General features: G+C 43.5%; 1 protein-coding gene across 2 annotated transcripts in view; it reads left to right on the top strand.

Annotated features, from left to right (window-relative positions):
• SRC (SRC proto-oncogene, non-receptor tyrosine kinase) overlaps positions 1 to 25,806 on the top strand; it is a 93,002-nt gene that overhangs the window by 59,014 nt on the left and 8,182 nt on the right. Inside the window, exons 3-9 of one of the 2 annotated variants that reach the window (XM_081196330.1) lie at positions 1,638 to 1,883; positions 2,496 to 2,595; positions 5,407 to 5,424; positions 17,084 to 17,182; positions 19,712 to 19,815; positions 23,395 to 23,544; positions 25,463 to 25,618. In XM_081196330.1, the coding sequence (XP_081052456.1) occupies positions 1,646 to 1,883; positions 2,496 to 2,595; positions 5,407 to 5,424; positions 17,084 to 17,182; positions 19,712 to 19,815; positions 23,395 to 23,544; positions 25,463 to 25,618 (865 nt within the window). In that variant the 5' untranslated portion in view covers positions 1,638 to 1,645. The remainder of the gene's footprint in view (positions 1 to 1,637; positions 1,884 to 2,495; positions 2,596 to 5,406; positions 5,425 to 17,083; positions 17,183 to 19,711; positions 19,816 to 23,394; positions 23,545 to 25,462; positions 25,619 to 25,806) is intronic. The other variant, XM_081196331.1, reaches the window with a different exon arrangement.

Here is a 25,806-nt window from a genome sequence, read left to right as displayed (position 1 = left end):
TTTGTTTCTGTCACCACCCCCAGTTTGTATTCACTGTTCCTTTTAAAATAAACTAAGAGGAATACAGTGGTACCTCAGGTTACATATGCTTCAGGTTACAGACTCCGCTAACCCAGAGATAGTGCTTCAGGTTAAGAACTTTGCTTCAGGATGAGAACAGAAATCGTGCTCTGGCGGCAGCAGGAGGCCCCATTAGCTAAAGTGGTGCTTCAGGTTAAGAACAGTTTCAGGTTAAGTGCGGACCTCCAGAACGAATTAAGTACTTAACCTGAGGTACCACTGTACTTCTTTTTAAAAATCCTTCTTTATAGAGCTGTCTAGGTTTTGTGAACTGCAAGGACGGTCCTGTTGGCTGTCATACCACCATGGGAAATTTGCCCTGTGTAAATCCTGTGTTTGAGAGGGCTTTTCTAGGCGCATGCACGCACATACACACACACACACACACACACACACACACACACACACACCGATGCATCTGGCCAAGCCATTGTATACATTTCAGTGCTGGGTCAAGATACACTGCTTTGCACAGGCCTTTGAGGGTGGAGAGCAAGATCAGAATTCCCCCTCTCCATTTAATGTTTGTGTATTACATGGTTTATTGTATTGAGCTGTACAAAAAGGGAAATGAATCCCAACCAACTGTAGATGTGATTTAAAAAAAATGGGAGCAAAAAATGTCACAAACTAGTGTGAATGTGTATGGTAAATAAAAATATATTTTATGAATTCTGATTGCAATTAAAAGCAAACAATATGTATCTTCCAAGATCCAGTAGCAAAAGAATGCAAACAGCAACAATGTATGCTGCCAAAGTTTCAAGAAACTGAACAGATGTAACTCACAAAGTATCACAGAACTAAAACACATTTTGACCTTGGTCTTCTTCAGTGAGTGGACTAGTCCCCCCCAAAAAAGCTCCTGCCACAATAAAATGATTAACTTGGGTGGAGTATTGTTTAGGGGGTCTTGTTGTGTTACTGATATTCTTTTTTCTTCCTCTTTAAATTCTTTTCTTAATTTTTAGTTTGGAAATTGTTAAATTTGGTTGTGCACTTTTTGGTGTGTTTTACTTATTGTTTATTACTACTTTTGTCATGTTTGCAATTCTGTGGATCTTTTCATCTTGTAAGCTGCCTTGATCATGGTTTTAACTATGGAAAGGCAGTATACAAATCTGGTAATGATAATGGTGATGACTAAGGTGTACCAGGAGGACCCTGTCGTTATTGCTGCATCTGACTAACATGTCTACCCCTCCACAATCTGTTTCCAAGGATTCTTATTTATTCCACAAAATTTTTAACTTCCACGCCAATGATCTTCCAACAAATTTAGAAAGGAGTGAGTTAACGAACTTTTTTAAAAAAGAAAAAGCATCGTGGGTAGTGCCAGAGGTGGGGTTTGCAACCAAAGAAAACCTTCTCATGCCAGTTGTGAGATTTAATTGTTTTGAAACAGTGTTGACGGAGCAGAGTGCGCCTCTCCAAATGCAGCTGCCTAATCTTAATTGTTCAGTTTTTGATCTTGCAATCCTACAAAGTGAGATAATGTTTTGTGTCTTCCTGAATCCAAGAACTTGTTCATTCAGAGCAGGCCGTAGCTTCATGTTTGCTGTCCTCTTCTCCTGTAGCTTGAATCATGGGGAGCAGTAAGAGCAAACCCAAAGACCCCAGTCAACGGAGGCGCAGTCTGGAATCCACAGAAAATATCCATGGTGGTTGCTCTGCCTCCCAGACACCCAGCAAAACCACAGTGTCAGATACTCATCGGACTCCCAGTCGTGTATTTGGAACAACTACCACAGAACCAAAACTCTTTGGTGGCTCAAATACATCTGATATGGTTACCTCTCCTCAGCGCTGCGGGCCTCTGACTGGTCAGTATGATTCCTACCATGAGTAGAACTTTTTCAGACTTTTTTATAGCGCGTATAATGAACATGCTTTTGGAGTTGTGGCAAGAAGGCTCTGTTCCCCAAAGTAGATGTGTGTCTAGAAATACAGGGTCTTCAGTCCCATTACACGCACAACTCTTTGCACAGGGATCTTTTTAAGACTTTCATATTCCATGATGGGGCCATTGACCTCAGTGCTGCCCTTCCTACTTACATGTAATTGTAAAGGTAAAGGGACCCCTGACCATTATGTCCAGTCGCGGACGACTCTGGGGTTGCGGTGCTCACCTCTCTTTATTGGCCAAGGGAGCCGGCGTACAACTTCCGGGTCATGTGGCCAGCATGACTAAGCCACTTCTGGTGAACCAGAGCAGTGCACAGAAACGCCGTTCTGATTGGCAAGCCCTAGGCTCTGTGGTTTAACCCACAGCGCTACCCGCCTTCCTACATGTAATTGTACGTGGTGTAAAAAGTACACATCAGGGTCTTCAACATATTAATTTCCCCAACACACGTTGCTCTTACAACAAGAGCCCTGACTAAATTTGATATGCAATGGTGTTCAGCTATAGTCTTGAACTTGTCTTGTTGCAGGTGGAGTCACCACCTTTGTGGCCCTCTATGACTATGAATCACGAACAGAATCAGACCTTTCTTTCAAGAAAGGGGAACGCCTCCAAATCCTCAACAACACGTAAGTACCTTTTGCCCAGGTGCTGAGCTAAGGGATGCATTTAATGTTGTAGTAAACATATTATTCCATCGTGCTGCACAGCGTCTATGCCCATGCTGGGAAATAAGAAAGGACAAATTCTTCCTTCTCCTTTCTTGCTTTCTTGTTTCCAGCTCTTTCTGTTAGATGTTAATAGGATAAGTTGGGTCAGTTTAAATGCCTGGGCTTAGATAGCAGGGGGTACCATTTGGGGGACAAAATCCATGTTTTGATGTCCTACCGTCTGATGTTCCAAGTTGCACCCCGTGCTGATCCTAGGTTTATATTGATTTCCTCTTCTGCCCTTCAAATAAGCTTCCAGCTCGATTCCCCAGTACATGCAGGGAATCACTGACTGTCATACAGTCACTGTAAATGAAAACTTGCATCCTTTTCTTTCTTGCTTTCAGTGCTGCCCCAGAATGACTTTAGGGTTCAGCCTCCAGAAAGGACTCTCCATATAGCAGTCCTCACTGGACTGAGAGCCCAACTATGTGTTTCAGGGCATTACGTGGCTGCCCACACTCCACATTTCCTCCTCCATTCTTTCTTTCCATATATAAACTCTGCTTCTTTGGCTGCTGCTTGTGGGAGTGGGGAGAATGCTGTGCCTAATGTGGTCGCGTGCCTTATTTAACAAAATAATACCAGGGAGGCTAGGGGAGCGGGGGAGGGGAGGTGGCAGCCACATGTCCCCTGTAACGTGTAATTAGGCCTTGACCCACTTATTCAACATCATCAAACAAGGCAGGAGGAAACAACGTGTACCACACTAAGGCACACGCGCCAAATGGGTCAAGCCTTGTGCTTTGATCAGCATGTTAAGCATGTGGAATAAGCTTGAGTTTCTACCGAAAGATAGAGATAAGAGGGCAAATGCCTGGGAAGCCATGGAGGTCCAATCAGTCAACAGCAAAGCCTGTTTGGGGTTGTAACAGGAAGTCACAAGTCCCAATTTCCAAGGTTGGTACAATGGCTGCACCAGAATTCTCAGCTAAGATCCCACTGTGATTTCAAACGTAAAACGTCTGCTTGATTTCCTCATGTAACTCCTATGGCATTTTTGCTGTGGACTGCAGCATCCTTCTGCGGCATGGAAGGAGGAGAGGGAGCATCTATGGGATGGCTTCCGGAGTGATTCTCATATGTGTGTATGCACCTACATCTTGCTGCCATGGGTCATTTATGCAGTTGGGATATTGTGAAGTGTAACTTTTCAGCAGTCCAGATTCAGCTCATAGGATACCTGGCAAACATGGCAATGAGATATTTTTACCCAGCTGGGGGGGGGGGGGATATTTCCTGGGAGCATTTAGCAGTCTAATGAAAGAAGAGAGTAAATTGTTGCATTCTGTCCTAGGTGGTGAGAGACAGTATTGTCCTACATCGTAGGATCATTGTGGAGGGAAACGGGATGAAGACAATAGAGCACTTAGCACATTAAAAGCACATTGTAAACAATTAATGATATTATTGCCATATGACTGGGCAGATGGAAGTGGCCTCTTCATAGCAGATGTTGGGCCCTCCCCCTGCGTCCTTCCAGCAAACGCATTTTCCACTCATTGCTCTGCTGTCTAAATATTGCTTCTGCCCTGTGGGCTGTCTGGGCATCTCTGGCCTTCTGGAGTCCTCCCACTCCTGCCTTAAAGTTTCCCAGAACAATGGGAGACCTTTAGAAAAGGTTGTGATTAGTTAATTTTATTTTATTCCTTTTAAAGGTATGTTTATTTAAACTGCTGCCCTTTCCTGTAGCAGGCAATGGGTGTCTTGGTGCAAGATGCTGGGGACAAACAGTATGTGGGAGATGGTTCATCATCATAAACTACTTCTGAACTTTCCTGTGGAACCCATTAAGAGACATAGGTCTGGACCTTTTGGGTTGTTCCAATACAGCAGTTTTCATATGGAGAGGAGTAAAAGTAAAGGTAAAGGGACCCCAGTCGTGGCCAACTCTAGGGTTGCGGCGCTCATCTCGCTTTATTGGCCGAGGGAGCCGGTGTACAGCTTTCGGGTCATGTGGCCAGCATGACTAAGCCATTTCTGGCGAACCAGAGCAGCGCACGGAAACACCGTTTACCTTCCCGCCAGAGCGGTACCTATTTATCTACTTTCACTTTGATGTGCTTTCGAACTGCTAGGTTGGCAGGAGCAGGGACCGAGCAACGGGAGCTCACCCTGTTGCAGGGATTCGAACCGCCAACCTTCTGATCGGCAAGTCCTAGCCAACCTAAAGCTACAAGTCATTTTGACACCTGTAGTTGTTCCCTCAGTTAAAGAGATGACTGGAGTCTTCTAGAGTGAGCAGAATTGAGTTCCTGCACTCTTCAAATCACAACTTGAAATGTTTGTGGCTTGGCGAATGTAATGTTGCAAGTTCACTGTTTCACATTCAGTGGAAAAACGCGTCTTGAGGAATAGAAGCTGTTGGCTGTCCTGTTACTATCACAGAATCACTGGAAAGGGTGGCAGATAGAAATGTTCTACATTGATTCCCATATCCATTTGTGCACCAAGAAACCTCTGTGTATTCAGAGAAACTTGAGGTTGTTAGTTCATGCAGGTCACTGGCTAGTTTTCTACCTCAATATATGTTCTTATTGGGGAACCACTGATAAGCTTTTTAGGAACACCAGAGGTCCTGGGAATACATTTTGAACACCACAGTATTATGGCTATTAGCACTTGTGTATGCATCTTTCCCATTTTGAAAAGCATCTCAAAACTGCATTTCTTTTAATCTAAGCCCTGTCTCTTTCTCTCTTATATCCTGCTCCTCATGCTTTCATTTAGGAGAAAGGTGGATGTCAGGTGTGTATCTTCTATTTGATTGGCATAAGCTATAAAAGCTAACCTGATCTTTGATGTCTAAACTATGGGGGAAAGGATTGGGTGGGTTGCACTTTGGGGCTGGGAGGGAGAGCAATGTTATGCATTAAGTTTAAAGTCCTTATGTTTCTTCTCATTTGCAGACTCAGGGGTTTTAACATTGGTTTTGAGCATTTTTACTTTTGTAACCAAGCAGATGATATATTCTAGAAGTGTTGTTTCAACTGAATTTTAGATTTTGGAGTGTTATGTATGCATTATTATTTTTTGTTTCCAACTGGAATGTGGGGAGTGGAGGTGTCTGAGTTAGATAAATTCTTAGTCATGGTGATCAACCTTCTAACAAGAGAAAAATCAGAGTTCTGGGCAATATAAACAGGCATCATTAAGTACCTTTGTATAAGTTGTCCAGTAGCTCAGGGGTTTCCAGACTGCAGTCTGTGCACTACCAGCAGTCCATGAGCTTCATTCAGGGGGTCTGTTACATGTCCACATTACATATTGATTTTGATTTTTGATTGCGTTTTGACTGCCTCTTTTATTATATTGCATTTTACATTGGAATGCAAATTCAATAAATACGATAAAATACAACATAAGAAATAAAAGAAGCAGTAAAAAGACAATTAAAAATCATACGGCATGTTGCACAGCAGATGACAATTGCTACAACAGGCAAACAAAACAGTTAAGTGGTTCAACAAGACCATCAGCAATTTTCAATTCACAGGGGGAAATGGGGCCCACTAGTAGCACCATATGCCTTACTTGAGTAAAGTTTGCATATGCTTTAATAAGAACTGAGTACATAAAGCTGGCTCTGCCTCCTCTGAAGAACATTAAAATCATGTAGGTATATCCCAGACTTCTTATTGTTCTGCTTGTAACCATGTGGGTAGACATTCTTCCTGTGAGGGACAAATGCAACTTGGGAAGGAGACGCGTAGATGTCACTCCAGTTGAATGCACAATAAACCATGGAGGAACTGGAAGAGGAGTGGGATGCCTGTGGCCCCCTAGATGTCCAAATAACTCAGATTCAGATGACTTTGAGAAAAATAATGGTGCACTATGGACTATTGGTTGAATTGTGGTGTTACAGGGAAGGAACTGCCTGTGTTGTCAACTGAGCTGGCTGCATCCAGCTAGCAAAGATTATGAGTGTGAAAGCACCATTCATTTAAGCTTATTATTCCAGCTCTTATATGATTTCATTTATCTCTTCTCCCATTCATTCATTGCTTACTTGCCTAGGGCTATAATCCTACACATACCTAGTCTGTTTAAATCAACTGTAATGGGATATAGGCAGATAAGTCTGCAAGTTTTTTTTCTCTCTCTCTCTATCTCATGGGGAAATGAAGGTGACAAAGGGTGTATTCCTCTTTCTGTTCTGCACATCTGCTGTTGAGATTCTTTTCACTGACCCAACTTCATGTTACTAGCCTCTGAATGCAATATGCATTCGTGAAGTTCATGACAGGAGGTGAGAAAATGCTGCAGCAGAAGGATTTTATATTTGGTCTAAACACATTTACCCATGCAGGGGTAGCCAGCAAGCATTATATACCTGTTGAATCTTAATACCTAGAAATTAAACAGCTGCTTTTCCTGAGACCTTGCTGTTTGGCCCGGCCAAAATATATGCTCTGCACAAGTCAAGTAGTTCTGACTTCTCCCTTGTTTTCCTCTACAACGTTTCTTAAGTTCTAAGGCAAGTAGTTTTCTTAGTCAAGGTCAGGCCAGTAAACGTTTGGAGCTAAAGTTTCTATTGCAATATTAATGTTTTAATAATCTATTTGTGGCTTTTAAAACAATCCTGTGATGGTGCAAAGGAAATGAAGCTCTGCATGATGTTCTTCTTCTTTGGAGCCCTGACTTGAGGACTTTTATTTGGACCAGGTCAGAGTGCTGGAACTTATTTTCATTGTCAAGGGCTTAGGCTTTGAATATATGAAGTAGCAAAAAATTGTTTGAGTGTGTGCAGAGTTTTAGAAAATGTTCTTCTTGGTACCACCGAGCAACCACCACTAGCCTCCACATTTCAGGGATACATCAGATAGTATAGAGTCAGGTGCTTGCACATGGTGATATAATGAACCCCTGCAGCTTATGAATGGAAGTATCCCAATAGAGGTCCTCCATGTTATGGTGGCTTACAGCCACTCCTACTGTTTCGGCACAGTGGTCAGAAGTGGCTCAGCTTATGCATGTGGGGCATCAGTCGTTTCATTCAGATTGCAAGAATAGAACTTCCATGTGGCAAAACCAGATGGCAGCTTTTAAAGCACCATTTAGGCTGGCAGAGTGAGAGAGGCGGATCTGTCCACCAAAACCTGCCAAAAGGAGTTACACGAAAGCACATTAGTGCTGTTGCCTAGCTCTCCCTATCACAAAAATGAGTCTTCCACTGGATAGCATCTGGGTGGACTGTGAACTGTGCTAAAAAGAGGAGTGCCACTTGGTATGGCCCAATTATCATGATGTCTTGGCCAGCTCTGCCAAAATGGCAACCGCTTGCCTGCCCATTGTTGTAGAACTATCCTTGAACAGGTTTGCTTCCTTGAACTTCTCACTATAAAAAACGTAAGTATTGCTGATATCCAAACTTAAATTCTGCTGGTAAGTATTTATAACCTAAATATTTTCCTTATTTTTTAAACAGCAGAAACAAATATAGACATTTTTGAATACTGAAAGCTCTGGTCTTTGGCTATTTGGCATACTTTCCAGGTACAAAGCAAGTGTGCATTCTTTCGCTTCAAATGAACTAAATACAATATTGTAAACGCTGGCAGCTTCACAGCTGCCTCTGGTATAAATAACACCGAGAACAGAATGGCCCTCATAGGAAGATGAGGTGGGGTTTTTTAAAGGCTTTGTACTGAAGCATGTAGAGGAGAAATGAGTCTCAAGCTATGTATTTCACAATATCCAATATCGCTTCCCTGTTGGAGTTTAGGATAAGAGCGTGTTTCTCACAGAGATACTGTAGCAGTAATGTACTGCAATCTTTTGAATAGCTAAGGTGCCTGGCCTTCTGCCTAGCAACATGTTGCGAGGGGAGGAAGTTTCTGAGAGATACACACTGCATTTTGCAGGTTGTGCTGACCCAGCCATGTAATTCCATAACTGTGGCTGTAGTTGCCCGCCCCACCTGAGTCAGAGGTATGCAGAGGAGAGGAAGCCATTTTTGACTGCCTTTAGTAGAAGTGGATACCTTTACTTGAAAGAGAGATGAACATAGATAATCGCTTAGTACCGTACAAGATAGATTCAGAAGTTCTAATCGTTCAATTTGTTGCTTATGTCTTTCAAAAGAAAGCAGCCTCATGCAGTGCCTTGACCTAGCAGCTTGGCTCTGGAAAAAAGTTTTATCTTAATAAACATTCTGTCTTAAAATTCATTGAGGTTTCCCAAGCAATGGATTTGCAGTGTGTGGATTAAATTGACCCAGGCAGAAGTTGACTCTGGGTTTCCCCATTCATTCCAATGGAGAGGTCTATCTGTAGCCCTTTCATAGGAGCTGGCATGTCCTTCCTCTGAAGTAGATGGGGAACCACATATACCCTGGGGAACTTCTGAAGCAGTCACCAGATTGGGAGTGGTTATTAGTATTCCGACACCCAAAGATGAGAAGATAGCATGATCTCCCTACTTACAATGGATTTTCCTGGCATGTGCTGTACTTCCCTGTGACATTAATCAGGACAGGGAACTTGGGGCTTTCCTTCTGCTTGGATTTTTCCTTTTGCAGCTTCCTCTTCCTCATTTGCACCTCATTATCTTCCTTCTGTTTTACACAGTTTAAGAAACAGAGCCTGGGTGAGGAGTACCTGTTATTTTAGAAGTGGTCGTGCATCACTGCATAGCAGCGTTTAGATGCTTTCTGGCTGTGCACTATGTGGAAATAGTGCCATATTAACAGCTAGCCAGGCATACTTCTGGTGACTTTAGCCTGCAGATCTAGTACAGTCATACCTCGGGTTGAATGTGCTTCAGGTTGAGCGCATTCGAGTTGCGCTCTGCGGCAACCTGGAAGTAATGGAGTGCATTGCTTCTGGGTTTTGCCGCTTGCGCATGCGCAGATGCTCAAAAATGACATCACGCACATGCGCAGAAGCGGTGAAAAGCGACGCGTGCGTGCCCAGACATGTCATCGCTAGATATGTTTGCTTCTGAATGTGAACAGGGCTCCGGAACGGATCCCGTTCATATCCAGAGGTACCACTGTATAATAAATTGTCCCTCTGTCAAGGCCAGCCTGATATTAGTTCCACTCACCTGATATACTACTATGCACTTAGGAATGTTGGTATTCAAACATGCCCCAAACATGCCCAGAACTCACTGTTTTTGGACTTCATTAGCCTGTGTGGCTCTATAAACCTAGTTGTGGGGGTTATGGTAGAGTTGCCATACGTCTCGAATTTCCCAGACATAGCCGGGATTCGGCTGTTGGAAATGGCATCCAAGCGACATTTCCTGGGGAATGTCTGGGGAAACCCGGATTTTCACTTTTTGAAATATGGCAACCCTAGGTTATGGCCATACATCCAATGTTTGTATTTTTAACTGGGACACTTCAGGAATAGAATGGGTCTAAATGCACATTCTTTACACTTCACCCTCTTTGCTGTTACGGTTCTGTCGGGGGGAGGCAGTGGTGAGGGGAGAATCTGCTTAAGCGTTGCACTGCTTGCAGAAGCCACCTTCCCTTCAAGAACAGCAGGGCAGTCTCATAAGCCATCAAGTCAACCCCCTCCTTTATGCAGGGGTGGACAGAGCAGTATTAGCCAACTTTGTGCCCTTTGCCTATGAGTCCTGGCTGGGGCTGATGGGAGTTGTAGCTAAAAACATCTGGGGGACCCCAGCTTGGCAAAGGCTACCTTAGAGCACCTTCAGCAGACAGTTGACAGGCTCTGCTTGAAGACCTCCAGCGTGGGAGAGCCCACCGACCCCTTGGGTAATTACCGTATTTTTTGCGCCATAACACTCACTTTTTTCCTCCTAGAAAGTAGGGGGAAATGTCTGTGCGTGTTATGGAGGGAATGCCTATGGGTGGCATGCCTACGGATTTTCCTCCTCTAAAAACTACGTGCGTGTTATGGTCGGGTGCGTCTTATAGAGCAAAAAATACGGTAGTTCCCTTGCCAGACTGCTTGTCCTTTCCCTTTACTTTTCAGTCAAATTCTACCCCTCTCTAACTTAAGCCCACTGGGTCTACTCCTGCCCTCTGAAGCAACAGAGAACAAGCCTCTGCTCTCTTCTTTGTGATAGCCCTTCATGTACAGTGTTATCATGTTACTAGCCTCTGGAAACATTAAATAGACTTCAGTTGGCAGAGCATTCTTTGGGGAAGGCACCACTCAGAGAAAGCTCTGCCCCTGGGAGTGTTGAGGAATCCAAGGTGGAGTCGCCAGTGATGAGGAGAGAGTTTTTGCACTGAAAGGGTTTGCTTTGTAGCCTTGTAAACCCCCCACTCCTTCCACACTTATTTACTCTTCCTCCAATCAGCTCAGGGCAATGTGGCATATCTTCCTATTTTTATCTTACTCCTTTTATCCTCCCAACAACTCTGTATGCTTAGGCCGCTTCAAACCATTTATTTAAGTGGTGTACAGTAAAATCGATCCCAAGCAAAGATTCCCCAGCTGTGAAGGCAGGGGTTGAGGCAGCCTCTCGTATAGGTAGGTTAAGCTGAGAGGGAGACCAGCTTGTTGAGAGCCACTCGCTTTTCATAGGGGCTGAACAGAGCTTTGAACCCAAGTCTTGCCAGGCTCCAAACCAGGAAGATTTATCCTTCACAATTTGTGTCTCTGCTTAGTTATTCACTCGTCTGAAAGGTTGTTCTGAAAAGTTTATAATCTTCAGAAAATCTCTCTCAGGACTGCCTTGGAAGAAATTGCAGGGGTTAAGAACGAAAAGCTCAGTTTTCCCTTGTGGTCACAGCAAATTAAACAGGGACAGCAAAATATCACAGGACAGAAGGGAGCATCACTCATTTCTAATATTCAGGCTGCCTCTTACAGCCTCTTTCTTGAGTGAATAACATTCTCACTGTTCTCTGGCATTCTTCCCACTTCTGCCCCAATTACAATAATTCTCTTGGGTAACAGCCATGTGTGTGTGGGGGATATCTTGGAGCCCTTTTTAATGGGCTGGCATACTGTCTTATTTTGCCTGTCATTCCAAACCAAGTATTCCTTCCCATAGGAATGGATCCAGTTTCAGTGTGCTGGCACGATAAGGCCAAAAACAGTAACTGAAGCATTGTCACAATTAATAAATCAGTTTGTTAACAGCAAATAAAATTTGGACAAGTTACATAAACAATATCAACATAAGGCTCCCCCCCCCTTTTTTTACATAATGGTCTGCATTCTGGGCAATAGCTGGGTAATCTATTGTGAGAAAATATGTAATCACTAGGAATAAGGAGTTTTCCCCTCCAACCCTTCAGGTAGCAGAGAGATGGGGAACCTTAAGGCCAAAATGCAATCCCCGGGCTTATCTGTCTGAGCCTCTCCAAGACACAAACCCTCACCAGCCACACCTGTTTGCCCAGGCCATCTTTCACCATTCCTACTTTGCATGATCATTGAGTGTTTCTGCCTGGCTAGAATGTGCCCTTGGTCTCTGATATATATATATATATTGGGGGGAATATTGTCACTTTCTCCATTTAGTATAAATCTGCACCAGGGACTAGCTTCTGTTCAGTTCATGTTGGGACTGCAGGTGTCAGGTGTGCTGATGGAACATGCCTGAGGTTTAGAAGACTCCTCTGTCTAAAAGCCTGCTATCAACCCAGGCTCCCAACGTAGGTGGGAAAGTTTATCGCATGCAGGATTTACCAACCCAAACAAACAAACATTTGGGCATTGATGTAACCTTGAATCCATTGTTTTATATAACTTCTCCATGGTGAGGTATCTTCCTGATACACAGATTACATACTGTGCTTCTATCTGTAGTACTGTGAATCTCCCATCAAACAACCTGCTGAACTGAGACATTAAGTTGGTGTGCACCCACTGTGTAGGCAGCATTTTAAATAGCTCCCCTTGTTGGTTACTTCTGTGTACACCACTCTGTGGTATATGATTCTGCAGGGAATCATTTAAAACAGCATTGATGTGCATTGATCCTTGCAGTTCTCTGCGGCATGCACATCTGGCTTTACCAACTCATTTGCACATGTGGGTGGGGCAGGGTGTTTGCATGAAAAAGATGGCTTTTAGTGCCAGAGGCAGAAAAACCAAATGCTAGCCCCATATATAAAACACAAACAGTGTTTTATAGTGTTGAAAACAAAAATCTGCCCTTTTCCCCTTGTGGGGTATCCAAGAGCCCATACAGAGATAATAAATACTAAACTATTTGCTACACTTTAATCAGTCACCTGCTGCCTTATTGCTTAAGGTTGGCGTCATCATGTGAACCAATTTTGTTTTCTGTGATGGGGCAATTTTATGTTTTTGCAGAGGAGAGGAACTATTTCACACATCCTCCCCCTATGATAATGAAGTGGTGATGTCACCTGTGCATGTTGCAATGAGTATTGTTGTCCCATTTCCTCATGGTACCTGTGTTGGCCAGGCTGGTGCCATGATTTCACCAGTCTGATTTTCAATTGCATTAATCCAATATATAGGTATTGGGGGGGGGGGATAGGTTCCTTTATAATTTCCAATCTGCATGAGTTTCTGGTTGACTGTCCCTGCAGACACGGACACTGGAAGCTAGAAATTTGTTCCTATTCAACTAGGTAAACATGAGCACTGTGTCAAGGATCCTGCACCAGTACAATTCCACATGCCCCTGAGTATGGATGATGCCAGGCAAACTCATGGCAGTTGCATATCACTTTGCAGATATAACAAACCTGCAGTGAACTGCAGGTGGCCATTAAAGTGTGATAAAATAGCTAGCATAAAAATTGTCTTTGCCACCACTTGGCTCCCCCAAACTAGTTTTTCTGGAGTTGTCCACTAGACCTTGAGAAAGCTGCTGCCAGTTGCTGGCTACTAGATAGGTCAGTGGTCCGACTCAGTGTCATATGATGTGTCCAAGTTTCAGAGGTTGCTCACTTTGCGGAGCTTCCTTCGTGCTTCTTAAAAACCTGTGAGAGAATGTGAGGAATAGCATTTGATTGTCTTTTGATGGTGATGCATAATGTGGCTTGTTTTCAAGGTTATATATAATCCTTCCTATACCTTCCCAGGATGTGGGGAAGATTTTTCCTTTTGTTTAGAAAGTTAATTCCGTGACAGGAGAGTCAGTAAAATCCAGAAACCTATGGAGGAAGAAACATTAGGTTGGCACTTGACTGGAGAGTACAGTTTTATCCGTTCCCAGGCATTTTGGAGAGTTAGACTAACTATTTCCCACCCGCTGCCTCCTTGCCAGTGGCAGTCTCTGTGTAATTCTGCAAGATAAAGACATTCCAAGCCACCTGGACATTCCAGGAGTGCTTTGGGGCTTAGTCATTTTAGCACAGAAAAGAAGAATGCAGGCCTGGGGATTGGGATGGGGGGGGGGAGTAGTCCTGCCTGCATTCTTCACCCTCTGACCTTCTTTGCCCCAGGATATATTGCATTTACAGTGCTATGTCCTGTGTGGGGTGCAGATAGAGACTCAGATTTCTTACCTGACACTACTGGGCCCAGAACATATTTGGTGTATTAAATTCCTGTGTGGGTATTGCACTTATTCTGCTTTCCTAAATCCACAATAAACCATTCAGAATTCAGCACTTCTGCAGTTTGGCATGACTTAGTTTCTTCTAGGAGAGACAGCAGCTTTACATAATTTGGTAGAGTGATGGAGTGTGGCTTTGAACATCCTCTCAATCAAGTCTTGCTAGCTACAATTTCTGTAAGAGCCTGAGCTCGCTGCTTCTGAAGTCACTGGGTTGTAGCCATTGCTCAGAACAGATATGACTTACTTAGGTCCATTGATTTCTATACTTGCTTACTGCAAGTATAATGTAGTTGGATAAAACCCAGCATGGTATGAACATGTGTGCCCAGCGAATCCTAGGCTGCAAGTAGAATTGCAAAGTAAGATGAGAGCCAGTGTGGTGTAGTGGTTAAGAGCGGTAGTCACGTAATCTGGGAAACCGAGTTCGTGTCTCCGCTCCTCCACATGCAGCTGCTGGGTGACCTTGGGCCAGTCACACTTCTGTGAAGTCTCTCAGCCCCACTCACCTCACAGAGTGTTTGTTGTGGGGGGAGGAAGGGAAAGGAGAATGTTAGCCGCTTTGAGACTCCTGAAGGGGAGTGAAAGGCGGGATATCAAATCCAAACTCTTCTTCTTCTTCTTCTAAGATACATTTCCTTACATCATGTTTTACTCGGTTCTGATCTCTTCTATATCCTTTTCCAATAAGCAGTTGGTTAATAGACATAATGGCCCCAATCTTACAACCATGGTTAAAAAATTTGGAGCAGGCTGTAGAATTGTGCATTGACTCCACCCTTTCTTGTGAAATAAGAAATTTATTAATTCCCTATAAAGTGGTCTCAGCCTCGTAGGGAGGACTGAACCCTTGGAAGACACATACCTTAATGTTAGTTAATGTTGCTGTTGATATTTTAGGTAGGAGGGGTGCAATTTGCCTGTGGTGAGGGGAGGGCAGGAGATCACAAGTGGCTTCTGATCTCCAAACTGTTAAGAGAGCAGCCCATTATGCCTGTGCTAAACCCGTGGTCATAGCCAGGATTTATGTTGGATGGGAAGGGGGAAGCAGAATCAATGTTGGGGGGGGGATGCAGAACCAAGCTATCTGCAACACAATTGGTCAGTTAGTTAAGTATTTTTATTTATTTATTTGATTGGGGAGCGGCTGCCTCCCCCTCCCTCCCCTTGACTATGCCCATGACTAAAGCTACTGAGAGCGACTAAAGCTAAGTTTGTTAAATGTGTGTTTCACATTTCTTTGCCTTTACATTTCTGCTTGATGGAGGAGTTCTGTGCAACTCAGAAGGTTGCATAATCCTCAGACTACATTGCCTTACCTATACTGCATAGTTTAGCTTATCCAACCAAGTAGCATTTTGTCTACCGACTTCAGATGCAGCATGTTTGTGTCCTTTTCTAGGATATGGTTTCTCCTTCATTTCTTATTCTCTCCCACCACCAACCCTGGGCTGCATGTATGTACTCTAATGTTATGTTCCTAGTATTGCTTTATGCTCTGTGCGTTTTTTAAAAAACTTTTGCTTTTGAGCTATGTGTTCCCTTTTTATTATCACAATTTTTCTTTTTTTGTTTTGTTTTGTTTTTGTGTGCCTATTTCCTCCCCATTCCCAACCCTGCTTTCTTGGACTTCCAATGCTTCATACAGCAGCCAGATTTGGTTCAGATTCAAATGGCTCCAAAGGTATTTTCAATGGGTACTTGACATGCCTTTTTAAGTAAGGAAATTCCTTATTTAAAAGGATCTTGTGTTATTTGTCATTTAACCAAACTAATAAGGTGCCAGCTGTGGAATCTCAGATAATGACACAGTTCAGTTGCTATGGAGACCACCTTATTTGCTTGACTTATCCTCATTACCAGCACTCCAGTCATGGGTTGAAGAGCTCGCTGCAAAGAAATCCTGCATTGTTTGATTGGAATATATCACATAAATCATGCAAAACTGTTTTTGTTGGGTGAATAGGTTTTTATTTAATCAACATCCTCTTCTTTTTGTCTAAGCCAGGATGGCCAATCCATGTTCTGCAAGCTAGGAATGGGCACTTCTGTCTATTTTGGTCTGTGTCCCTTTTGCATGGTTTCCACCTGTAATTCCATTCTGATTCATTTCCACATTAATCTGATTTTTATTTTTTATTTTTAAAAAATCCTCTCAATATTTATTTAAGTATGCATTTTAATACGTATGTAAATGTATTTTGAAAGAATATAGATATTTAAAAGTGTATTTTGAGACATTTACATGTCCAAGAACAGTGTTGCAACTTTTGGAGCAGTGCAAAATACAACGAATAGCAAAATTCCAACCTGCAGATTGACCCCAAGTTATTTGTGCAGGAATTCGCAAAGGCTGAATTCCTCAAGCATCTCTAGTGCAAATCAGATTTGGCTCCCAGCAGCCCTACCAAATTTGAATCAATTTATGCTTAAGCCACCTTGGCAGAATTTTTATTCAGAAAGGTGGGATATAAATGCCTTAACATAAATAACATAAATAATAACAACATTTCATAAACTGTATGTATTTTCTGTACATTTAATGTTGCTTTCTCTTATACCTTTTGGAAAAGCAAAGGGATTACCTACTGATTAGCTTCGAGGGGAGGGACAAGATTGTTCAGGAAGTACGTTCATGTGTACACACACACACACACACACACACACACAAAACTGTTGGTTACCACCAACTTCTTTGTTGAGTTTCAACATCCCCAAATGGGTTGCAGAATTCTGACCCACAAGGAAACATAGTATACCACAAGTATACAGTTTGACTAGCCACAAGTATATAGTTTGACTAGCCCTAGGCTAAGCAGTGGGGTCAAGAGGAGCTGGATTGGAATCAACGGAGAAGTCTGGGGATGCCAGTGAGTTGGGAAGGTAATTTGACCTATTTTGTCTTCACTGATATATTCCTTTGTTTTGTGTTTTGCAGGGAAGGAGACTGGTGGCTGGCTCACTCGCTCACAACTGGCCAGAAAGGCTACATCCCCAGTAACTATGTTGCACCCTCAGACTCCATCCAGGCTGAAGAGTAATTGAAATATTTCAGATAGTTTTGATAAACAGTGCAATGCTTCTGCCAAGCCTTCTAGCTTCTAACCCAAGCCTTCTAGCCGTAACGGTCAGGGGCACCCCTCATTTCCCCAGATAATTCCTGACTTTGTGTCAGTAGGATAGTTCACACATGTATTTATCCTTTAGTTGCTGTGTGGAAGAGTGGTCTCAGACTGAACACTGTATCTAGAATTCTCGTATCACTTTGGACACAATGCTCTGAGGTTGAATCAGTTCACTCATACAGCTTTAAGCCAACTTCAGTGGTCAAGAGTGGAGTAATTGAGTGATGTGTATTGCTAACTTGCTGGCCTTTAAGATATGATTAGTCTTGCCTTCCTATTAGATGTTCAGCGCCATTTTTGCCCTCAATGAATCTTTCGTACCATTCAGTTCTGTTTATGATGTACAGTTCCTAATGTCCTGCATGTACCTACTGAAGCTATTCAGTTTATTTAATACTGAAGTTTGCTTTCCAACTAAGTCACTTTTGGATAGTGCACTACTGGATATTTCCACTTTACTAGTAGGTACTAAATTTTTGAACTTCTGGGCAGTTTAGCATTTGACAGAAATGTTTATGACCATAAAAAAAATATGAGCTTGCTCTATGGTTTGTTAGCTATAAAGACTCATTTATACATGGAGGTTACCATTTATCATTAGAGTGGAATAAGCATTTATGTATTAGTGCTACCATGATACCGGTGTGCTTCTTAAAATGGGTTCAGAATCTTCAACATTTTTGCACACCGTCCAGGAAAATTTCACAGGATTTTGAAACACCTCCCGACTTTGTGGCCTATTTCTCCAATCCTCGGATGACATTTTGGTGAAGTGTCTGCTTGGAACAGGTTTTGTTTTTCACATTGCAGCTTTTGTGGCAAGGAGAATCTAGAAAACTGTGGTGATGAACCCCCGACTTTCCAGTGATCTAGCTTAATATCTGTAGATGGAATAAAAGTCTGTAAATGAAAACTCCTTCATACAAAATGCTCCCCCCCCCCACTGATATTACCCCCGTGTAAGAAACAGTGTGTACAAAAGGAGCTGCAGATGATCAGGCCCTTCTTGGAGAAACACTGTAGAATGAGTATTTAACACTTCTGAGGCCTTGTCTGGCCCATAGATGCCTCTCACAGAACCATGGATCAGGACAATGTTTTCCTGGCATGAAAACATATGAGCTTCCTTCAGCCTTGGCGTTTACATATTTATCAGGCTTTAAGGAGTTAAGAATCTAGCAGCCCTTGGCAAAATTTAGTGCATTTCAGAATGTCATCTTTTATCCTAGGATAAGTGATTTATGTAAGAACGTAAAAAGAGCTCTGCTGGATCAGAACAAATGTCCATCTATTTTAGTACTGTTTTTTTGGAAGAGGCTAGTCAGATGCCTCTGGGAAACCCACAAGCAGTGTGTGGAGTGTTCCTATGCAGTGCCTTCCTCCAGAAAACTGCAATCTTATTCTCCCACAACTTGCATTTTCCAGTTTTCCCCCAACAGTCAGTCAGCATTTTATATTGACTGTAAAGGGTAAAGGGACCCCTGACCATTAGGTCCAGTCGTGGCCGACTCTGGGGTTGCGGTGCTCATCTCGCTTTATTGGCCAAGGGAGCCGGCGTACAGCTTCATGGTCATGTGGTCAGCATGACTAAGCCGCTTCTGGCGAACCAGAGCAGTGCACGGAAACGCCGTTTACCTTCCCGCCGGAGTGGTACCTATTTATCTACTTGCACTTTGACGTGCTTTCGAACTGCTAGGTTGGCAGGAGCAGAGACTGAGCAATTGGAGCTCACCCCGTTGCGGGGATTCGAACCGCTGACCTTCTGATCGGCAAGTCCTAGGCTCTGTGGTTTAACCCACAGCACCACCCGCGTCCTTATTTGCACATTTTTGGTTCCCCCATTTAGTTTCTCCCCCCCCCGCCCCCAATGATATGTTACTTCTACAAACCTTTCCCCAAGCCTAACAATACCTCTTTTGTTTGTGGGCAGTGGTATTTTGGTAACATAAGCAATGACATTCATACTTGAACATTGGAAATAGGAATTGTAGCCTTTATACTCCATGAATTTGTCTAAAATCCTCTTTTAAAGCCAAGTGAGTCAATGGTTTTCATCACATCTTATGACCGTGATTTTTCACATATGGGTTATGCATTGTTGCACTTTTTTTTTTTTTTTGTCTGTCCTGAACCTACTAATTAATTTCAGAGTTGCAAGGTATTCCTGGGGAGGTCATAATTATTCTTATATTTTATAGAGCCCTACTTTCAAGCTCTTGACCCAAAGTATGAGGGCTTAGCACTTCAGTTCGAACATTCAGAAGAAAAGTGTGTAGTGTTGCTTCCTGTTGGTCAAAAACCCTTGGCCCAGGCACTTGCCATGTAGAAGCTGTGCGCTAATAAGAAGATTGATCCTTCAGTATTTAAAAAAGTTAACAGTGACTGGAAGAACTTGGGAAAATGGGATCTCTCCCATGCTCATGTGTATTCCACTATTGTAGGTGGTATTTTGGCAAGATAACCCGCCGAGAGTCAGAACGGTTACTACTCAATCCAGAGAATCCCCGGGGGACATTCTTGGCAAGAGAAAGTGAGACAACAAAAGGTAATGGCAATATATTAAGAAAGTTAACATCTCTTGAAATAGCAGTTTCTATGAGAACAAGCTGGTGTTCAGAGCTCACTTCCCTTGCATCCGGGACAGTATTGGGTTTTCCATGTTCTTAAAAGACCGCTTCCTAAACTTCTGACAGCCGAAGTGCATTCTTTCTTTCCGAATTTAAATTGGGAAGTAAAGCCCAAAAGACTTACTTTAGCAGGTGTAAGAATTAGGTGGCTTCAGATGATCAATGAAGTGTGTTTCTGGGCGAGTCGCCATTCTGGGTGTGCGTCTTGACTCAATCAGAGATGCACTAAAGAACTGCTTCCAAGTGCAGGTATTTCTGCTGCAAAGGGAGGGCGAGGAGGGGCCTACAGACACAAGGATATGGACGGCCTTGGGCTGCTGAAACTACTTGGGGAAAGTTCAGAGTGCTAGTATGAACTTGCCCCAGCTGGGCTCTTATCTTGAGATACTTAACTATGATAAGAACAAGCAATAATAATTGGTGAGTAACGCTGGCAGTTCAACGTTATAGCTGCCACAAATGTGCATGGACTCACTTTTAATTATGGATTGGAAGTTTACAGCATTGGAAGTTTTCAATTCCGGAGCCCTAGAGCTTGTACAGTCCCCTGGTCCTCTTTCGTTCTGGCCCAAGACTCTTAATATCAGGTATCTTAACCCAAGAGTGTGTGTTATTGCTATGTCCATGTTCCCCTCCTCACCCTCACCCTCTCTCCTTGTATGCTATCCATAGTCTGTTCTATCAGCCAAGCAGTGCTCTCTCTGACTCCTGCCCTGTTCTGTTTTGATTGGTGGAGAACTGGATGGGATTTAAATATCTAACGTAAACAGAGATTCTGGTCCTGTGCCTGTCCTCTTTACAAAGGAATGGTGCTGAAACTGGGTCACTGAGCTGGGAATAGCTGGGTAACCAATGGCAACAAGGAACTCTGCAGTTCCCTCCTATCCTTGCTGCCAGGGGCAGTTTGTTGTTGCGTTTATAGGAGCGGTTTAATGAAGTTTGTGCTTGGGTGTGAGTGGCATTGTAGGAACCAGTTGGTGGTAGCAACACACGCGTGCCAGAAATAAAAGCCATGCGAGCAGAGTTTAGCTGTGGATGTCCTTTGCCCTGCTCTTCCCATTTCTGTCCTATGTGACTGGCATGTCAAGATGGGCATAAGCACATGGAGGGATCAAGCATCATTGCTGTGAACAGGTCAGATATTTATTAGAGTGAGGAGAGAGGCACTGGAGATATAGTAGGCATGGTTACTTCAGCAGTGACAGAATGTCTGCCAGCCACATTCTGTTCAATATATTCCACTCAAGATTTCTCTGCTCTTCTCTGAAATTATCTCCAGTGCCATATATACAAAATCCTTGTGTGCGATCAGCCCAGGAAACTAACTTCTAGTTCTCATGGATGTGAGAATAGATTTGAGAACGGGCAAGCAGCGCCTCTTCAGTTGTGTAAGCTGGAGAAATGGCTAAATAAGATTTCCAGGTGTTGGAGGAAGGCCTTGGTGCTGTGCATGATCCCTAGCTCCTCCTCATGACTAGTAGAAGCATAAAAACCTAAACAAAATAAGGGAAAGCATGCTTAATTTGAATAATTCATGCAGGTTGCAGAGTTCAGCTTTTTCTCACTTCAGAATCTGGGTATCTGGTGCTGTTGCCAATTATCTCTGCATAGAAAGTTTTGCTCATGCAACCTCTGTAACCTGGTGGTTTATTATGTTGTAGATGTTTTTGCCTGTAACTAAAGTTGGGAGCTGACATACAAATAATGTGTGATGTGCGAGACACTCTGTGGCTAGCCACAGAGCAGAAGGAATGGGATGGTGGTGATTCCATTGAGGACAAAAGCAGCAGCCAATGTGGCCAGGATGTCTTTGGTACCTAGCTAGGTATTTGTCTTCCTAACAGGGATCACTCTCTAAGGAAACTCATTTGCACAACAGAAGCTTCAGTTTCTTTTCTCCCTCCCCCCAGCCTCCAGAGGGGGTTCCCATCTGCTCTGGAGGCCCCCCCCCAACCCTCTGGACCAGATGTTAGGAGCATACTAGAAGCCAAAGGAGAGGAAGAGTTAATATCGTAATACTATGCTTTACTAATGGCCTTAAACTTTACAGAACATTAATATCCCATTCAGGTACTAAATAGTTCATTCACATTATTAATTGCAGTCAATGTGTTGCGGGTAACACACAAGAAATTGAGGACTGAGCTCTTTTTAAAAGCCAGTTTCAAAAATGCTGCTGTCCTGTGTTTTGAAAACCTTTGCCCAGTAATCCTAGCTTCCACAGAACTTGTGTCAGCTTTTGGGTGTTAATGCAATAGCAGTTTCCCCATATAATTGGTGCATAGCATTAGCAATACAGGAAGAAAGCACAGTTCCCTATAGATTTGCTGCCAGTACCTATTTCCCTCCCCTTGAGGTGCTGCAGCAAAGGTCTCTGAGCTTTACGTTAACCCTGCACAAATTAGCTGCTGAAGTTTGACAGGATCAGAGTGGAGGCTGAGCCAGCTGGAGGCCATAATTAGACAGACCTGGCCTTGCCAGCTGCTTTTGTTCTTCAAAGGTATCTACTCTGCATCCTGCCCCCCTCCCTTCGTGTGAATTCTGCTGTGATGTTACTAACCTGCTGACGGCAGCACCAGCTCCCTTTCATGGACATGTCATGAAGACATGTGAGAGGCTTCCTTGAAAACCTGTGTGTTCCAACATTTTCCCCATCCTAAAGCGCCACAAGGAAATGATGAATAGATAAGGTTTTTAATATATTAGTTTTCCTGTACTGTACTTTGTTCTCATTTTTTACAAGGTGGACCATATCGCATCCGTGCTGGCTGAATCAGGGTATATGCATATGCTACACAGGAACATGGGAAGCTGCTTTTTATTGAGCCGGACGATAGGTCCATCTAGCTGAGTACTGTCAATGTTAATAGACAACGTACTTCCAGAATCTCAGGCGGGTCTCTCCCAGACCTACCTGGTGATGCCAGCGTTTGAGTCTGGGACCTTTGGTTTGCAAAGAAGACACCTGAAGGCAGCCCTGTTTAGGGAAGTTTTTAATGACTGGTGTCTTAATGTATTTTTTGTCTTTTTGTTGGAAGCTGCCCAGAGTGGCTGGAGAAACCCAGCCAGATGGGCAGGGTATAAATATATTATTATTATTATTATTATTATTATTATTATTATTATTATTATTATTATTATTATTATTATTAGGGACTCTACCACTGAGCTACAGTCCTTCACTTCTTCTTTGTTCCTTGGGCATCTAAACCAGGGTTTTCCAAACTTGGGTCTCTAACTGTTTTTGGACTACAACTCCCATCATCTCTGACCACTGATCCTGCTAGCTAGGGATGATGGGAGTTGTCATCCAAAAACAAGTGGAGACGTTGATGTTTGGGAAACATTGATCTAAACTTCTGCAGCACTGTTAATATTTTATTCTAACCTTTGAAATAATGAATGACGCTATCCTCTTGGTAGTCAGTTCTGCTAAGCAGTGGCTACAAAGTATCTCTTAAACCCAATCCTAAACTGTGTCCGCTTTTTCTTGGTAGGTGCCTACTGCCTCTCTGTCTCAGATTTTGACAATGCCAAGGGACTCAACGTGAAGCATTACAAGATCCGCAAGCTGGACAACGGTGGCTTCTACATCACTTCCCGCACACAGTTCAGCAGTCTTCAGCAACTGGTGGCCTATTACTCCAGTAAGTGCCATTTCGGCTTCTAATAATGCAGGATTTCTTTGCAGAATACAGAGGCTCTGTCTAAGGCAGTGGCGTAGCGTGGGGGGTGCAGGGGGCCGGCCGCACCGGGCGCAACATCTGGGGGGGGCGCACTCGCAGCTCTCTGCCCCTACCTGGCTCACTCACTCTCTCTCACTGCAGTGCTGGCTGTGCGAATCCGATCCGAGCCGCTGGGTCGCCGCCCACTGTGGAGGGGGTGGGTGCCAGGCGTGCGGTGCGGAGAGAGAGCGAGGGACTATCTGGGGGAGGGACAGTGCAGCGGCCGCCCAGTGCAGCGCTGAGAGCAGGAGAGAACCACACCAGACCAGACCAGGCAGCAGCAAGAAGAAGCTGGCAGCGGCAGCAGGTTAGGGATTAGGGGGCGCAAATTACTTGCCTTGCCCCGGGTGCTGACAACCCATGCTACGCCGCTGGTCTAAGGTACCTTGCACTAAAATGCAAAAGTGAACATGCTTGGACAGCATCTTATGGGCACCATATGTACTTACAGAGATTGCCACCCACTACCATAAAACAGCATATTGGCTCCTTATATTGGCTCCCTGTATTCCATGATAATTAAACAGACTGATCCATCATGATCTTGAGCATCAGTGTGTCTGGCTTGTAACCAGAAGGTTGGTGGTTCGAGCCCACCCAGGGACGGCTGTGGGCAGAATTTCCTGCATTGCAGGGGGTTGGACTAGATGACCCTGAGGACCCTTCCAACTCTAGAGTTCTATGATTTCATGAAATCAAAAGGTTGCAATGGTATTATAGTCAAGCTGCCACTGCACCACAAAGCCACAAATCTCAGTTTGCCTGGCATCAAGCAGGATTGCAAGACTGAACAAGGTGCGCCCTTTCAAGAGGTTTCTGCTGGAGAAGACAATAAGTTGGAAAGATACATATTTTCTGGATACTTCTGACTTGGGTAGATACTGGCACAGTGTTAGAGACAGGAAGTGATTGTCAGGTGACGGTGAAGAATGGTAAATAGTGAGAGAGATGGGATGAAAAAAGAAAGTCGGTTTACATTTGGTAATCGAGATGGTAGGGAAAAGAAGCTGGGCAGCTTTATGGATGATGTTCTGTCTTCAGACATAGATGGTTCTGATCATGCATCCAAGAAAATATGCAGTTCCTAACTGAATTATGGGATTATTGTTTGCTGTGAACTGGCCCTAAGCTGACCTGCCACTTAGTGAGTCGCAACTGAACATCCATTCAGTTGTCTTCAGAGCTGCAAGATATTAGTTGTTTCCAACAATGTGGACTTCTAGCTGATAATGTAGAATTGTGGGCAATTATGAAATGGTTATAAGATTCTGGCAGCAACCTGGAAATTCTGGTGGGCAATCAGTATGAAATCAGACCAAGGCATAGATATCGGCCTTTCATAACTGTATTTTAAGATTTTAAAATCTTTCACTTCTTAGCACGGTAAGATGTTTGATGAATCATAGATAGTGCTTCTGAGGTTGTGATAAGTTTCTTTCTCTTACACTGGAGTCAGTATCTGGCATTAGGAACCTGGTTCTAAGAAGGCTCTTTTGGGGAAATTACTGTTTTTTGCAATTTCTTTTCTCTGAGTTAGGTAGAACAATTAAGTAGGGCAATGAATCCTTATAGGAAATGCAGTCTGAGACACCTTCGAAAGTGTTCTGGTGCTTGTCCCGTGCTTGTCCCATTTAAGTGCTTCCTTGGGATTTGAAGAACATTTTATATAGAAAAATCACACACACACACACACACACAGAGAGAGTATAAGAAATAGAGACTCAAGGAGATTTAAACTGGGTTTGAGAAGGAGATAAATAGTTCCATATTCTTAAGACACGTTTCAGTTAAAGTGATGTTTCTTATGCCTTATTGTGATATCTATGTTCCTCTTCCCCAGAACATGCAGATGGCTTGTGTCATCGTCTCACCAATGTCTGCCCAACCAGCAAGCCTCAAACACAAGGTCTGGCAAAGGATGCTTGGGAAATCCCCCGGGAGTCACTGCGGTTAGAGGTGAAGCTTGGGCAAGGCTGTTTTGGAGAAGTGTGGATGGGTAAGGATTTCTAGCAGGTACCTGAGCCACAAAATTCGCCTTCTAGTCCGATGGGCATGTTTCAGGCCATGTCTTTCAGCAAGGGGAAATTAGGCAAGGCCCCTGGCTGCACAAACTGTAGGAGGCATGTTACCAGCTTAAGTGTTCATTAGTGAAAAAGATGCCTTGTTAATCTACTTATATTTCTA

The sequence above is a fragment of the Podarcis bocagei genome (genome assembly GCF_964188305.1).
Source record: "Podarcis bocagei genome assembly, chromosome: 5".
Lineage (NCBI taxonomy): Eukaryota > Metazoa > Chordata > Lepidosauria > Squamata > Lacertidae > Podarcis > Podarcis bocagei.
Note: the sequence above shows the minus strand (reverse complement) of the source record. Positions and strands in the feature narration are given on the sequence as shown.